Source organism: Dictyostelium purpureum (assembly GCF_000190715.1).
Source record: "Dictyostelium purpureum unplaced genomic scaffold DICPUscaffold_54, whole genome shotgun sequence".
Taxonomy (NCBI): Eukaryota; Evosea; class Eumycetozoa; order Dictyosteliales; family Dictyosteliaceae; genus Dictyostelium; species Dictyostelium purpureum.
Genome location: NW_003519391.1, coordinates 38,872 through 54,230, shown reverse-complemented (window position 1 = coordinate 54,230; position 15,359 = coordinate 38,872). Strand labels below are relative to the sequence as shown.

The following is a 15,359-nucleotide window of genomic DNA, read 5'->3' as shown; positions in this document are numbered from 1 at the left end:
TATTATAGTTTTTTTTATATTTTATAATTATCGAAATAATATTATTTTTTTTTTTTTTTTTTTTTTTTTTTTTTAATTTTTTTTTTTTCGTTTTTTAATTTTTTTTTAAAAAACGAAATTATTTATTTTTTTTTCATTTTATTTTTATTTTATTTTTATTTCATTTTATAGATAATTAAAAAATGGTTAAAAAGAAAGTAGATTCAAGAATTAGAACATTAATCGAAAATGGTATTGCAACTAATCACCGTAGTTTCTTTGTAATGGTTGGTGATAATGGTAAAGATCAAGTACCAAATCTCCACTATATTTTATCAAAAAGTGTTGTCAAAGCAAGACCATCAGTTTTATGGTGTTATAAAGAAGATTTAGGTTTTTCAAAGTATGTGCACATATACATTTCAAAAAAATATAAATAATACTAATTTTTTATTTTTTTAATAATTTTTATTTAGACACAAAAAAAAGAAAATGAGACAAAAGGAAAAATCAAAATCACAAGGTTTAGAATCAATTAATCAAGAAGATCCATTTGATGTTTTTATTTCAACTACAAATATTAGATACAGTTATTATTCTGAATCACATAAAATTTTAGGTCAAACTTTCGGTATGTTGGTTTTACAAGATTTTGAAGCCATTACCCCAAATCTTTTAGCAAGAACTATTGAAACCGTTGAAGGTGGTGGTATTGTTGTTTTGTTATTAAAAACAATGACAAGTTTAAAACAATTATATACAATGTCTATGGATGTACATTCACGTTTCCGTCAAGAAAACTCAAGATCAGAAGTTGTTTGTAGATTTAATGAACGTTTCCTTTTATCATTAGCAAAATGTGAACAATGTTTAGTTATGGACGATGAATTAAATATTTTACCACTCTCATCTCATTCAAGATCTATCGAAGCCAAACCAACCATTTTAGAAACACCGGAACAAATAGAGTTAAAACAATTTAAGCAACAAGTTAAAGATACCGAGGTTGCAGGTGTCTTAATTGAAAATACTAAAACTATGGATCAAGCTACAGCTCTTTTAACTTTTATCGATAGTATTTCAGAAAAAACCCTTAGAAGTACAGTAACATTAACTGCCGGTAGAGGTAGAGGTAAATCTGCTGCTTTAGGTTTGGCTATCAGTGCTGCTGTTGCCTTTGGTTATTCAAATATTTTCGTTTCATCACCAACACCAGAAAATCTTCATACACTCTTCCAATTTATTTTCAAAGGTTTCGATTCAATGGAATATGTTGAACATGTCGATTATGAATTAGTTAAATCAACAAACCCAGAATTCCACGATGCTATCATTCGTGTTAATATTTTCAGAACACACAGACAAACTATTCAATATATACAACCACAAGACTACCAAAAATTAGGTCAAGCCGAATTAGTAGTTATTGATGAAGCCGCTGCTATTCCATTACCATATGTCAAAAACCTTTTAGGTCCATATTTAGTCTTTATGTCATCAACCATCAATGGTTATGAAGGTACAGGTAGATCATTATCATTAAAACTTATTAAACAACTTCGTGACCAATCAACCACAGTTTCAGGTTCATCAAATAATAAAAATATTACTGGTCGTGTTTTACGTGAAGTCGAATTAAATGAACCAATTCGTTACAGTTCACGTGATCCAATTGAAAAATGGTTAAATGAACTTTTATGTCTTGATAGTACAGTTGCTAAAAGTTCACCAGCTGGTTGTCCACATCCATCAGAGTGCCAACTTTATTATGTCAATCGTGATACCTTATTCAGTTATCATAAAGCATCAGAATTATTCCTTCAAAAGATGGTTGGCCTCTTTGTTTCAAGTCATTATAAAAACTCACCAAATGATCTCCTTTTAATGTCAGATGCACCAGATCACCATTTATTCGTTTTATTAGGTCCAGTAGATGAAAACAGCTCCAATGGTATCCCAGAGATTCTTTGTGCTGTTCAAGTATCACTTGAAGGTGAAATTGCTAAAGAGTCAATTCTTAGCAGTATTAAACGTGGTTATCAAGCATCAGGTGATCTTATTCCATGGACTTTAACTCAACAATATCAAGATGAAGATTTCCCACGTCTTTCAGGTGCTAGAGTAGTTCGTATTGCAACACACCCAGATTATCAAAAAATGGGTTATGGTAGTAAAGCTTTAGATATTTTAACCGAATATTACCAAGGTAAAATTCCAAATTTAGACGAGGATAATAGCGACGATGAAGACAATGAAAAAGAATCCGATAAAAAAATCAAAACTGTCGAAAAAGAAAGTGTTTCATTATTATCAGAGGTAGTTAAACCAAGAGCCAACATTCCACCATTATTATTTAAATTATCAGAAAGAAAACCAGAAAAACTTCATTATATGGGTGTATCATATGGTGTCACACAACAACTTTATCAATTTTGGAGCAAATCTAAATACCTTCCAGTATATCTTCGTTTAACTTCAAACGACATAACTGGTGAACATACTTGTATAATGTTAAGAGAATTAAACAACGAACACAACAATACAATTTGTCAAGAAGGTTGGTTACAATCATTCCATCAAGATTTCAGAAAGCGTTTCATCAATCTCTTAGGTTACGAATTTAGAAACTTTAATTCAAAGATGGCATTAAATATTTTATTTGAAAAAGAGAAATTACCAAAAGAATTATCATATGAAGAAGTTAAATTATTATTCTCATCATACGACTTAAAACGTTTAGAATCATACAGTAACAACATTGTCGATTATCATGTAGTAATAGATTTGTTACCTTCATTAGCCAAACTCTATTTTACCAACAAATTAAAAGTTGAAGACGTATCATTAATTCAATCATCAATTCTTTTAGCATTAGGTCTCCAACACAAAACTGTCGACGATTTAATGGGCGAATTAAATTTACAATCAAATCAAATCCTTTCACTTTTTAATCAAACTATGCGTAAATTAAATGTCGAATTAAAATCAACTCAAGATAAATACCTTCAAGATCAATTACCAAAATCAAATATTGTAGCACCAAGAACTGGTCAATACCAATCATTCAAAGGTGATATTAAGGATACCGATATGATTCCATTAGCTGAAGATTTAGAAAGTGAATTAGAGAAAGGTGCTGATGAAATTAAAGCTAAATTTAAAAAACAATTAGAAAACGACGAATCATTACAACAATATTTAATTAAAGGTGACGATGATCAATGGAAAAAAGCTTTAAATAATAAATCCGCTGCAGTTCCAAAATCAATTTCAATTAAAACAAAAGAAGTCAATAAACGTAAATCTGAAAATGATGATGACGAAGATGATCAAGACGAAAAAGAAGAACAAAACAAAAAGAAAAAATTAAATAATAGTGGAAATAAAAAAGGAAATTTTTCAAAATCAAATACCCAAAAAAAACAATTTAAAAAATAAATTAAATAAATAATCATTTAATGGAAAATTAAATATTAATTTTTAAATTAAAAATTTTTTCTTTTTTTAATTTTTTTTTTTTTACTTTTTTTAATTTTTTTTTTAAATCAAATTAAAATTTTAATTTTTACTTTATTTTTTTTTTTTTTAATAATTTTGTGTGTTGTTAAACAACAAACTTTTTATTTCACATAAATTATTTTAAAAAACTTTTTATAATTTTTAAAATAGAAATTATTTATTTTATTTTTTTTAAAGACAATGCTTTATGTTTTTCCATTATTATTTGTGACTTATAAATTTATAAAATGGTTAAGATTTAGCAGGTACCTAAAAAATATTATTAAAGTAACAAGATTTGATGAAGTATTGGAATATGCAACAAAAAAAGGATTGTCAAGAAAAGAGTTTCTAATTTCAATCTACACCCATGTAAACTCAAGTGGCCCATTAATAAATTTAAAAACAATATTACCAACACCAAGCTCTATCACTGAACCAAATGGTCCTATTGGCGAAATTGTTACAACCTCACCATCGGTTTTTTCAAGTGTAGCAAGTCATGTTATCGATGGTAATGATGGTTTTTTAGCTGTAGAGTCAACCGGAACTTTTATATTCCAGTGTTCGCGTTCAGCTACTGGTACAGTTTCAAGTATATTCTCCAGGCAATTTAATTGTGTCCCATCATTGAAGCTAACCGATGGTGCAAATAATTCTATTGATGTAGTTACCGATAACGTAGTATTTCCATTAGAAAAAGTATATACAGAATTTATATTAAATACAAACAAAGAACCTATATATGTAAGTGTTTTTAATTAATAGACTTTAAATATTTTATTATATATTAATTAATTTTTTTACAGATTAGATTTTTAGATTATATTTCAAATAGAAGAAAGCTTTTAGGTCAAGTTTTTGAAAATAAAGCTTTAAAACCAAATCAAAAATTATTTACAGTTCTTTCATGCCAATTTGACTCTACAACCAAAAAAATTTATTACAGGATTTTAAATTTACCATTTCAGTTTTCAGAAGGTAAGCTAGATAAAGAGATGGAACAGGCAGATTTAAAGGTTTCAATTTATGGTGGATTTTTGATTGGCTTTGGTGTTTCAATTTTAATTTATTATGGTATTCCTTATATCCGTGACTATTTATATAAATTAAAATTAGATAGTACAAAAACTGTTACCCCTGGAGAAATGCAAGGAATGTGTTCTATATGCTATGAAAAAAGCAGAGACATGGTTTTCATACCATGTAATCATGTTATAGCATGTAATAATTGCTCAGATCATGTTACCTTTTGTCCAGTTTGTAGAGGACATATTACCCAAAAGAGAAGAATAATATTTAGTTAAAAAAACATCAAAATAAAATTAAAATTTTTTTAAATAAATAATAAAAATTAAATAATCAACATTAAATTGAAAAATAGATGTCACCATAAAACTTTTCAATACCTTTTATATCTATACATAAAAATTAAAATAAACTATAAATTAAATTGACAAATTACCTTTATTGGTTATTTTATTTTAAAAAAATTAATATATAATTTTTTTTTTTTTTTTAAATTTTTTTTTTTTTTTACCTTGTTTCTTTTCACCATATAATAAAATATTTTAAGATGAAACATAAACTTACCAAAAAAGAAAAACAAAAGATTAGAATTCAAAAAGTTAATGAAAGAAATAACCAAATTTTCATAGACTATTCAAACTATTACCATATTATAAATAATAACTATAATTTGATAAACTTAACAGATGATCAAATTAATAATATTAGGGATATAATAAAAAAAGAATCGATTTCCTCAGTTGATAAATTTAACTCTAAATTTATTAGATTAAAACTGAAGATAGTGGGAAAAAAAAGGATGGTTTTATATCCTATCAATACATATTACAAAGAAAAGATTTTAAATACATTAATGTTTTTAACATCAAATCAAAATTCACTAAAAGCTCTAATGGGTGAAATCAAGAGATTCAATTTTTATTGGAGAGGCTATATAAAAGATACAAAAATGTTTTTCGAAATATATAATAAAAACAATATTAATGATAATAATTTTTATAATAGTGACATAGAGGATGAATATAATATTATAAATACCCAACAAATAAAAACGTATAATTTTCAAAAAAACTCTATAGATTTTCATTTAAATAATAAAAACAATAATAATAATAATAATAATAATAATAATAATAATAATAATAGTAATAATAATAATAGTAATAATAATAATAATAATAATAATAATAATAATAATAATATTAATAGTGGGAGTAAAAAAAATTTTACTTCTGTAATTAAATATAATAATAGTTTATTATATCATATAAAGCAAAATGACCACATTCAATATAATCATAAAAATAAAACTAAAATAAAAAGATTTAAATCACAATATAATCAAATAGAAGAACCACAAGAAGAACAATTATTATTGGAAAATGATGATACAAATATGTTGGAGGAAATAAACAAAGATGAAACAGTATTATCACAAGAAAGTGGCAGCAGTAATAGTATATTCTCTCAAATTTCATCAATAGGGTTAAAATTTTACAAAAAATTTTTTTAAATAAAAAACAAATTATTCTCCTAATATTTCAAATTATATTTTATTAATTTTTATTTTAAATATCTACTTTTTTCTTTTGTTTCTCTTTCTTTTTCACTCTTTATATTATTACATTTTCTTTTTTTTTTTTTTTATTATTGGGTGGGTCTATAAAATACCCTTTTTTAATTTATCTTTTTTTTTATTCTTGTGTTGTTATATTGCACTATATTACGGAGTGTTTTTTATAAAAGATTTTTTTTTTTTTATTTTATTATTCGAAATTAATCGAGAATTTATTTTAGCCATCAAAATTTAATATAAAAAAAAATTATATAAATATGTGTGTTTTTAAAACAAGATAGAGAAGCCAAAACCTGCTCAAATACGCAATAAATTTTCTTTTGAAAAGTTTCATTTGCATCACAAAAAAAAATAATATGGTTGTTGGGAGATGAGAAAAAACCAATTACCACACCAAAAACCATATAAAAAATTTTATTTACGCAAACCTAATATTCCTCCCAACCACACCAAAATTATTTTACTGTGTATAACCCAGCAATATTTACAGCGACTAGTTTTTATAAGCCTATGAATTTTTCGCCATAATCCGGCTTTAAAATTATTTATTTTTAGTTTTTTTTTATTTTTAATTTTATTTTTTTTATTTTTTAAAAATATCCAACCCTCTGGTATGTGTGCGTCTTTTCGTTTTTTTTTTTTTTTTTTGAATAATTAATTTTTTTTTATCCAACTGACAAAACAAGAAAAAAAAGTATGGTGCCCTTATATAATCGGTTTTGGGGAAAGTTGTCAGATTATTTATTTATTTATAATTTTTTTTTTTTTTTTTTTTTTTTTTAATTTATTTTTTTTAATCAAATACCTGTGTGTATTATGCTTTTTAAAGTTTTTTTTTTTTTTTTTTTTGGTTAGTGTTATTTAGTTTATCCGTAAATTTTTTGTGTGGTAAAAAAGGGTCAAATAATATTCTATTTAGTTATAATCATTAAACACATTTATTTAAAAAAATATATTTGGTCTTTTTATAATAATAATTTTATTTTAAAAAAAAAAAACATTTAACCCCTTTTTTTTTTTTAAAATTTTTTTTATTTAATTTTTTTCCCACATAATAGAACCATCACCACATAGTGTGCTATCTTTTTAGACTCACATATCACTAAACTCCCCTTTATTTTCACTATCTAATATATTTTAATATATAAATATAGATATTATTAATTTTTCCACATCACTTTTAACATTTTTTGTTTTTTTTTTGTTTTTTTGTATACCAAACCAATTTTATATAAATAATTTTTTTTTAATAAAATATTAATAATTAATCATTATATAAAAAATAATTTTACATTATTTACAATAAATAATAAATAAAAAAAAAATTCAAAATTTTTATTTTACAATAATATTAATAAAAAAAACAAAGTAATAATTATAATAATTATAACAATATATTATTTATAATGGATCAAGTTGAATTAAATAATATTGACCATGTACAAGATAGTCCACCTCTTAGTGTCTCTAACTCTCCAGACCAGAACCACCAGCCACTCACTAAAGAGATCTCTATTGTAGACAAGAAAGAAAATGATCTAGAAATGGCCAAAGAAAATAAAGATGAAGAGGAAAAGCCAAGCAAATACAGCAAATGGGACCCAAAGTTTTATCTTTTAGAACACCGTGACGAATTAAAAATTATTGTTGCCTCTATGTTTTATAAATTTGCCTTCGAAACATTTTCTAGCTCGCTCAGTCTTGTTGTTTTAACTAGATTTGAACATGACAATGGTGTTACCTTTTTAGCTGTCATGAATATTATATATTTCCTTTCACAAGTAAGTATTCATTTATTTAAATTTTTAAAAAATTATAGAAACTAATAATTTTTTTTTTTTTCTTTTTTTAATTTTTTTTTTTTTTAGTCTATCGGCTCAATTTTGGTTTCTCCATTTGTAAGAAATTTTAGAGCAAGTAGAGTAACATCAGTCGTTATGTTTTTAATGGCCATTCTTATTACTGTATTTATTATAATTGGTGCCTCTACCGGTACAAAAACTGATGTCGATCATCTTGGCTCATGGAATCGTTATTTAGTAATTCCATTATATTTGCTCATGGGAATTTTCGTTGGCATGATCGAGGTCAGTAGAAAACTTACCCCAAGACAAATTTTAGGTGGCGATAATAAAAAGCTTTCAAAATTAAACGGTTTAATTCATTTATTCTACGAAGTCTCAGGTACTGGTGGTGCTTTCTTATCAACTCCATTAATCGATCATTTAGGTCCAATTTTCTCGTTATCTCATCAACCTGTCTTTTATTTACTTGGTGCCACATTCTTCTTTTTCGTATCACAACCATTCCCACCAGCCACTATTAAAACTGCTAAAGATCCAGAAGCTGAAACTGATGGCAAAGCTCTTCATATTGTAAAGACTGTTGGAAGAGAGATTTACTTATACTTCCATTCATTGTATGTTGGTGCCCGTTACATCCTATCTGTTAAATATTGGTGGATTATTACTACCTATGTTTTACCACAAGTACTTCATAGACTTTTAGAAAATCTTTTATTCCCAACATTCGCTAAAAAAGTACTTAAGCAAGGTTCACTTTCTGGTATTTTAACTGGTGGTTCAAACTTTGGGGAAGCTATTGGTTCAATTTTAGTTGTTAAATTTGGTAACAAATTAAAGAATCCATTATGGTGGGTAAGAGTAGACGGTCTCTTCCACGCTTTAGTTTGGGTTTTGGTTTATCCACCAAAACTTTCAAATCCAACTGCTGTTGCTTGTTCTTTTATCCCAATATTTGCTGTTGTTAGTTCCTTCTGGGCCGCAGGTGATATTTCATTGTTATCATTCATCCAATCAGAATTCCCTCTTAACACTCAAGCCAACGATAATATATATCAAAAAGAAATTAATGATACAGATAGCGAAAAATCAGATATATCAGAAAGTAATGTTACCCCAAATTCTAAAAATAGCAAAGATCTCAGTCTCGAAAATTCAATTGACGATCTCGGTAAAGAATTGGATGATAAAAAACAATCAGTCGATGAAGTCAAAGATATCACTGATGAAGAGGACGCTCCATCTGGTTCACCATTAGCATCAGTTATTGGTTTCTTATTTGGAACTTATGCAATTATCATCTCTTTATTAAGCTTTGGTCTTGGTCGTGGTATGGATAGTGCTGATGCTAATGGTAACATTCAAGACGGATTCTTCTGGATTGCTGGTGTAGGCTTTTCAGTTTGTGGCGGCTTAGTTATTATTTCTTCTTTCTTTGCTAGAAACAAAGATTTAAGAAAGAAATAATCATATTTATTTATTTATTTTAACCCGATTTTATATTTATATTTATAATAACAAAATTATAACATATACTTTTTTTTTTTTTTTTTTTTTTTTTTTATACCTTTTTTAATAACAAACCAATTTTCTTTTTTTTTTCTTTTTTTTTTTTCTCTCTTTTTTAATATTCAGTAAATAAAATTACAATCCAATAGAAACAATAAAACGATACAAGAAACAATAATCATAATAACTATAATAATCATAATCATAATTAAAAAAAAAAAAAAAATAAATCAAGATAAATTTTTTCTTGAATTCTATGTGGGGAGTTTATAAAAAAAATATTTTTTTTTTTTATAATTTTTTATATAAACTATTTAACTATTATCTATTTACTAATTTTAAACAAATTCTAACTTTTTCTTTTTTTTTTTTTTTTTTAGCACAACCATATCCAAATTATCATCGGTATATCAAAGAACTGTAAATATTAAATTATTTTTGATAAAGAAAATTAAATTCGAAAATTTACCTTCAAATAATTTTTTTTTACCTTGGATACTAAAAAATAATAAATAAATAAATGTAAATAAAATTAAAGTTTTTTAAATGTAAAAATTTTATTTCTATATTTCTATTTTTATTTTTCTATTAATTCCTCCTTGTTTTTTTCCCCCAATGATGATATTATTTTAATTGGTTGTGGTTTATAACCCCATTAAGGTTGAATATTTAAAAAAAAAAAAAAAATAATATTAAATAAAGAAAAGATTAAATTAAAAAGTTTATTTTATTTTACAAATTTTGTATACAATTTATTATAATTATTTTCACAACTTTATTATATTAAATATTATAATAAATACAGCTTTTGAGAAAAAAACTTTATATGAATAGATTTTAAAATCTCTCCAATGTTTTGGTGATTTCCGAACGACACAAAGGGCATCTAGTTAATTTAGTTGAACATTCAGAACAAATGGAACTATGTCTGCATGGAAGTAATAAGATGTTTGGTGTGTTTGTTACACAAATAACGCAACTATTTTGATCTTTTAGTTGGTCTTTTTCTTTTTCTAATACCGATAAACGACTGCTATAGATTTGATCCTTGATGGTACTGATCTGTCTGAGATTATTATGGAAGATGGCTTCTAAATCTAAAAGCTCTCTAACATCCAAGGCATCAATATTGATTAATTTAAATTTATTTAACTGTTTGTTTAAACCATTAATTTCAATATCTTTTTCCGCTAAACTTTGATTCTTTTCTTTGAGCTGATTTGTTAACTCTTTGATTTTATTTTCATAATATTGACTATCATTATTACTATTACTGTTATTTGATATGATACTTGAGTTTGAAGAAATTGATAATCTATGTTGTTTTTGTTGTTGCTGTGAAGATAATGACGAAGTTGATGACGATGATGATGTTAAAACTTGTCTTTGTGATAATGGTTGCTTTTGTTGTTGTTGTAGTTGTTGCTGCTGCTGTGCAAGTTGTTTTGAATCTAATATTGATTGTTGAGTTGATAATAATTGATTTGGTATTTGAGTTGAAATTTGACTGTTATTACAAATAATTGTTTGTTCGCCAACAATACTATTGTTATTTAAATGACTACCGTTATTGGTAGTTTGATTGCTATTTGGTGATGATTTTTGAGGTAATTTTTTAACCCTTAATTTCTCTAATGATTTTACATGAATTTCCTCTAATTTTAAGCAGGTTTCGGTTGGTAAATCATCAATATCTTCTGAATATAATAACTATGTTTCTTTTTTAGATCATTATATTCTTTTTTCAATGATATTAATTCATCTTTTTGGATAATACTTTGAATTTGGTCTGTTAAAAGAGATATTTGATGATTTGCTTTACCTAACTTTTCTTCTAAATTTTGACGATACTTTTGTTCGTGACGAATTTTATGATTAAAATGATCCTCAACTCTTCTGAGACTACTTTGAAAATCTTTATTTCCTGCTGCTTGGTCATAGATATTTAATGATCTTAACTCTTCAAGTATTAATTCTTCGGCAGAATTTGTTTTAACTTGAGGTTGTGGTTGTGGCTGTTGTTGGTACTGATGCTGATATTGATTTCTATGACCAGAACTGCCACTATAGTTACTGTGAGGTATTGAAATTGATGATCGATTACTATTAGAATAATTTGAACGATTCGATGTTTGCGAAGTGGTAGTGCTCGTTGTAGTAGTGGTTTGAACTGATTGTAGGGATGATGTCGATGAATTTAAACTTATATTTGAATTTGATCTTGATAATGTCGATGGGATTTGTAAATATTGTGATGATTGATTACTACCTATACTATTATTGCTGGCTAATGTATTATTACTGTGATTACTATGATCACTTAAAGTATCATTTGTTATATCATTATTATTACTATGTTGGGAATTAAAATTATGGTTTGATAAAATTGAGGAAGTTGATTGAGGTGAGGTTGATAAATAAGAGGAACTCGAACTTGTTGATAATAAATTATTTGATGGTGAACCATAAATACCATTATTATTATTTGTTTGAATGGATGGTATGATTGGTACCAATGGGTTATTATTATCATCAAAAAACTCCAATTGGTGTAGATCTCCCATTAAGTTACCAGAGCCAGTGCCTGCATAAATGTACATTCTTCCGCCAATGAAGTTTGTAGTGTGTCTAAATCTAGCCTGAGGAATTTCGATGCCCATGTATTGAGGTTGTTCCCAATGGTATTCATTAACACCATCTATGTGAAGAATATGAATGTCATTTAGGAAATTTGAATCACTGCCACAACCACCAAATATCATAAGTTTATTATTTGAAATTAAAGTAGCTGAATGGCCACTTCTTGGTTTTGGTGCTATACCTTTTGGTTCAACTTTTTTCCATGTGAATGTATCCAAGTCTAAATAATATACATCGTTGTAATACTTTTTTCCATCGTATCCACCAAATATAAACATTTTATTATTAATTTGAAACGTACAATGAGTTGCACGTGCTGATGGTATTACTCCACTACAGGATTGTTGCTTCCATTCATTTGTATCTAAATTATAACCAAGTACACTGCTATAATATTTACTCTTATGGTTGTTGTGTCCACCAAATACAATTAAATAATTTCTATATACGACTGATGTATGCCCTGCTCTACCCTCGACCGATTTATTTGTGACTTGTTTCCAAATAAAGCTTTTATTACCTGGTTTATACGTATTAAAAATGATATTGTTAAAAAATTGTTTTTAACGAAATAATAAAAATAATATTAGATACTTACTGTTAACATATAATATATTAATGTCTGAAAATGGTTTTGAGGTTGCCCTTCCACCAAAAAATATAATTTGATATGAATCACTATAGGGTCTATTTTGGGACTGATATAAGGCTGCACTATGACCATATCTTTCAGAAGGAGTATTTCCCACAGCCTCTATTTTTGACCAAGAGTTGTTTTGTATATTATAATATTGTATGTCGTTGAATGCCCTATTGCTATTTCCTCCAAAAACAATAAATCCTGAACCATTTGGTAGTGTTATAGATGTATGACCCCATCTGGGCTCCGGGGAGCCAATTAACGAAACCTTTTTACATTCGATCTTCATTCACTGAATAATATTTATTTCTTTTTTTGATTTTGATTGGTGTTATGTAAAAAGAATATATTATATGTTTATTTTTTTTATTTTTTTAGAAAAAAAAAACTATTATTAAATATTTAATAAAAAAAAAAAAAAACTAAACTATTAAAAATATGTATATTTAATTGAACAAATAATTTAACAAAAAAAAAAAAAATGAAGAAAAAAATGTTTAATACGATATAATAATACAAATTTAATGTTATTAATTTATAACAATATTACTAAACTATTTACTATTATTACTATTATTACTACTATTACTATTATTACTGTATTTTTAAGATTTTAATATATTTATATAATATTAAATTTTATTTTAAATAAAGATATATTTTTTTAAAATTATTATTATTATTATTATTACTATTGTTTATATTTATATTTTTTTTATTATAAATAAAAAAATTATTATTATAATTAAAAATCATCACAAAATAATAATTATATTATTACTATTATTTTTTATAAAAAAATTAAAAATAAATAAAATTTAAAAAAATAAAAATATTAATATGAATATTTTATAATATTACTATTGTTATTATTATTATTTTTATAATATTATTATTATTATAAATTTTTTAAATATTATCTGTGGGTGTTTAAAAATTTATTTGTGTGAGTTTTGGTGTGAGCAAAAAAATAACAAAAGAAAAAAAAAGTTTTTTTTTTAAAAAAAATAAAATAAAAATTTAAAAAATTATTTTTTTTTTTTAAAAAATGAAAATTAATATTTTATTTTTAATAAAATAACAAATAAATATTTAAAATAAAGTTAATAAATATACTATATTAAGTTCTATTATTATCTTAAAAATAAGATAATAATTAAATAATATAAAAAAAATTGAAAAAATGGTTTTTCATTTGAAAATATATGTCGTTAAAATAATAAACACTAAAATAAAAAATAAATATTTATTTTTTTATTTTTTTATTTTTTTGGCCGAAATTATTTGAAATCATGAATTAGCTAAACGTTGTTTTAATTATTAATGTTTTGTTTAATTGTTTTTTTTCAATGTTTTTCATAGTTTGATTAAAAAAAAAGTTATAATATAAATATATATATATTTTTTTTTTTTTTTTTTTTTTGATTTTATAATATATTAATTTTAAATTATCGGTTGAAAAAAAATATATTTTTTAATTTAAGGTTAAATATTTTTTAGGAAAAAAAATTATATTTTTTATATATATAAACCTATGAAAATAAAAATAAACTTGGAAAAATAGATTGATTTTTTTTTTTTTTTTTTAATTGTTTACTTCAAAAAAAATTTATTTTTAAGTTTTAAAATGTTTATTTATTTTATTTTCTCATCATACCAAAGACACCAACGACGATTTGGATGACAATTAAACAGAAAAAGATAGCTAACCAAACTCTTAATGGATCTTCATAGTAACTACCAGAGTTCCAATTTTTGGAGTGAACACTTTCGTAAACACCTGGGAAAACACATTGACGTGGTTTACCTTTGCCTTGACTAATAATTGAAGCACCACCAGCATAATTACAAATTCTACATTTACCATCAATACAGGAACCCATTTTGTCGATTGATAATTGGTTTGGATAACCACCTTCGTCATAGTTGAAGTAAGTGACAGCACATTTACTATCATTATTTACTCTGATATCTTGAATGAGGTTTGTTGGTAAATTGATACAGTCATCACCATTTTTATCGAATTTTTGACATGAACCATATTTAGAGAAATCGAAAATATTTGTTGAGCAATATTCATCTAAAAAAAAAATAATAAATTAAAAAAAAAAAAAAAAAAAATTAGTAAATGTGTGTTTTAAAAAAAAAAGAATATTATTAAAATACTTACTTAAACCACAATCTATATCGTTTAAGCAATTGACACAGTAACCATCACCATTATTAGTAGTACAGTATTGGTCGGCTGGACAATCCTTTTGTGCGGAACACATTCTGAAGCTAGCATTAGCGACAGCTAAAACTGAGAGAACTAAAACTACAACTGATAATAAAAATCTCATTTTTATTTATCTATAAATATATTTATTTGATAATATAATCAACAATATTAATAAAAAAAAACAAACTTGAAAAAAAAAAAAAGTTATTTATAAAATAAGAAAAAATAAAAAAAAAATTATAAAAAAATTTATTTTTAAAATATTATTAAAAAATATAAAAATAAATTTTTTTTTTTTTAGTTTCTATGAATTCAATAATATCTTGCTTGAATTAAAAAAAAAAAAGATTGAAAAAAAAAAAAAAAGAAAAAAAACTGAAAAAAAAAAAAAAAGATCCTTTAGTTTTCAAGAATCACCAAAAAAACTAAAGCAAATATATATAAATATATTTTTTTTCTTTTTTT

General features: G+C 24.6%; 5 protein-coding genes across 5 annotated transcripts; 3 read left to right on the top strand and 2 right to left on the bottom strand.

Annotated features, from left to right (window-relative positions):
* Nucleotides 1-182: 182 nt before the first annotated feature.
* On the top strand, nt 183-4,784 carry DICPUDRAFT_149730 (uncharacterized protein; the record flags this gene model as incomplete). The annotated part of the gene is made up of 4 exons (XM_003285794.1): nt 183-382; nt 456-3,277; nt 3,767-4,224; nt 4,287-4,784. The coding sequence occupies 4 exons, from the start codon at nt 183-185 to the stop codon at nt 4,782-4,784; spliced, it is 3,978 nt and encodes a 1,325-aa protein (XP_003285842.1).
* A 269-nt stretch (nt 4,785-5,053) lies between these two features.
* On the top strand, nt 5,054-6,019 carry DICPUDRAFT_76751 (uncharacterized protein; the record flags this gene model as incomplete). Its single annotated transcript, XM_003285793.1, has 1 exon — nt 5,054-6,019. The coding sequence occupies one exon, from the start codon at nt 5,054-5,056 to the stop codon at nt 6,017-6,019; it is 966 nt and encodes a 321-aa protein (XP_003285841.1).
* Nucleotides 6,020-7,488: 1,469 nt separating this feature from the next.
* DICPUDRAFT_149728 (uncharacterized protein) lies at nt 7,489-9,351 on the top strand (the record flags this gene model as incomplete). The annotated part of the gene is made up of 2 exons (XM_003285792.1): nt 7,489-7,863; nt 7,951-9,351. The coding sequence occupies 2 exons, from the start codon at nt 7,489-7,491 to the stop codon at nt 9,349-9,351; spliced, it is 1,776 nt and encodes a 591-aa protein (XP_003285840.1).
* Nucleotides 9,352-10,230: 879 nt separating this feature from the next.
* DICPUDRAFT_149727 (uncharacterized protein) lies at nt 10,231-12,962 on the bottom strand (the record flags this gene model as incomplete). The annotated part of the gene is made up of 3 exons (XM_003285772.1): nt 10,231-11,087; nt 11,216-12,526; nt 12,632-12,962. 3 exons carry the CDS (start codon nt 12,960-12,962, stop codon nt 10,231-10,233), a joined length of 2,499 nt encoding a protein of 832 aa, XP_003285820.1.
* Nucleotides 12,963-14,274: 1,312 nt separating this feature from the next.
* On the bottom strand, nt 14,275-15,058 carry DICPUDRAFT_91586 (uncharacterized protein). Its single transcript, XM_003285771.1, has 2 exons — nt 14,844-15,058; nt 14,275-14,753 (listed from the first exon to the last, which is right to left on the bottom strand). The coding sequence occupies exons 1-2, from the start codon at nt 15,013-15,015 to the stop codon at nt 14,314-14,316; spliced, it is 612 nt and encodes a 203-aa protein (XP_003285819.1). The 5' UTR covers nt 15,016-15,058; the 3' UTR covers nt 14,275-14,313.
* Nucleotides 15,059-15,359: the final 301 nt, after the last annotated feature.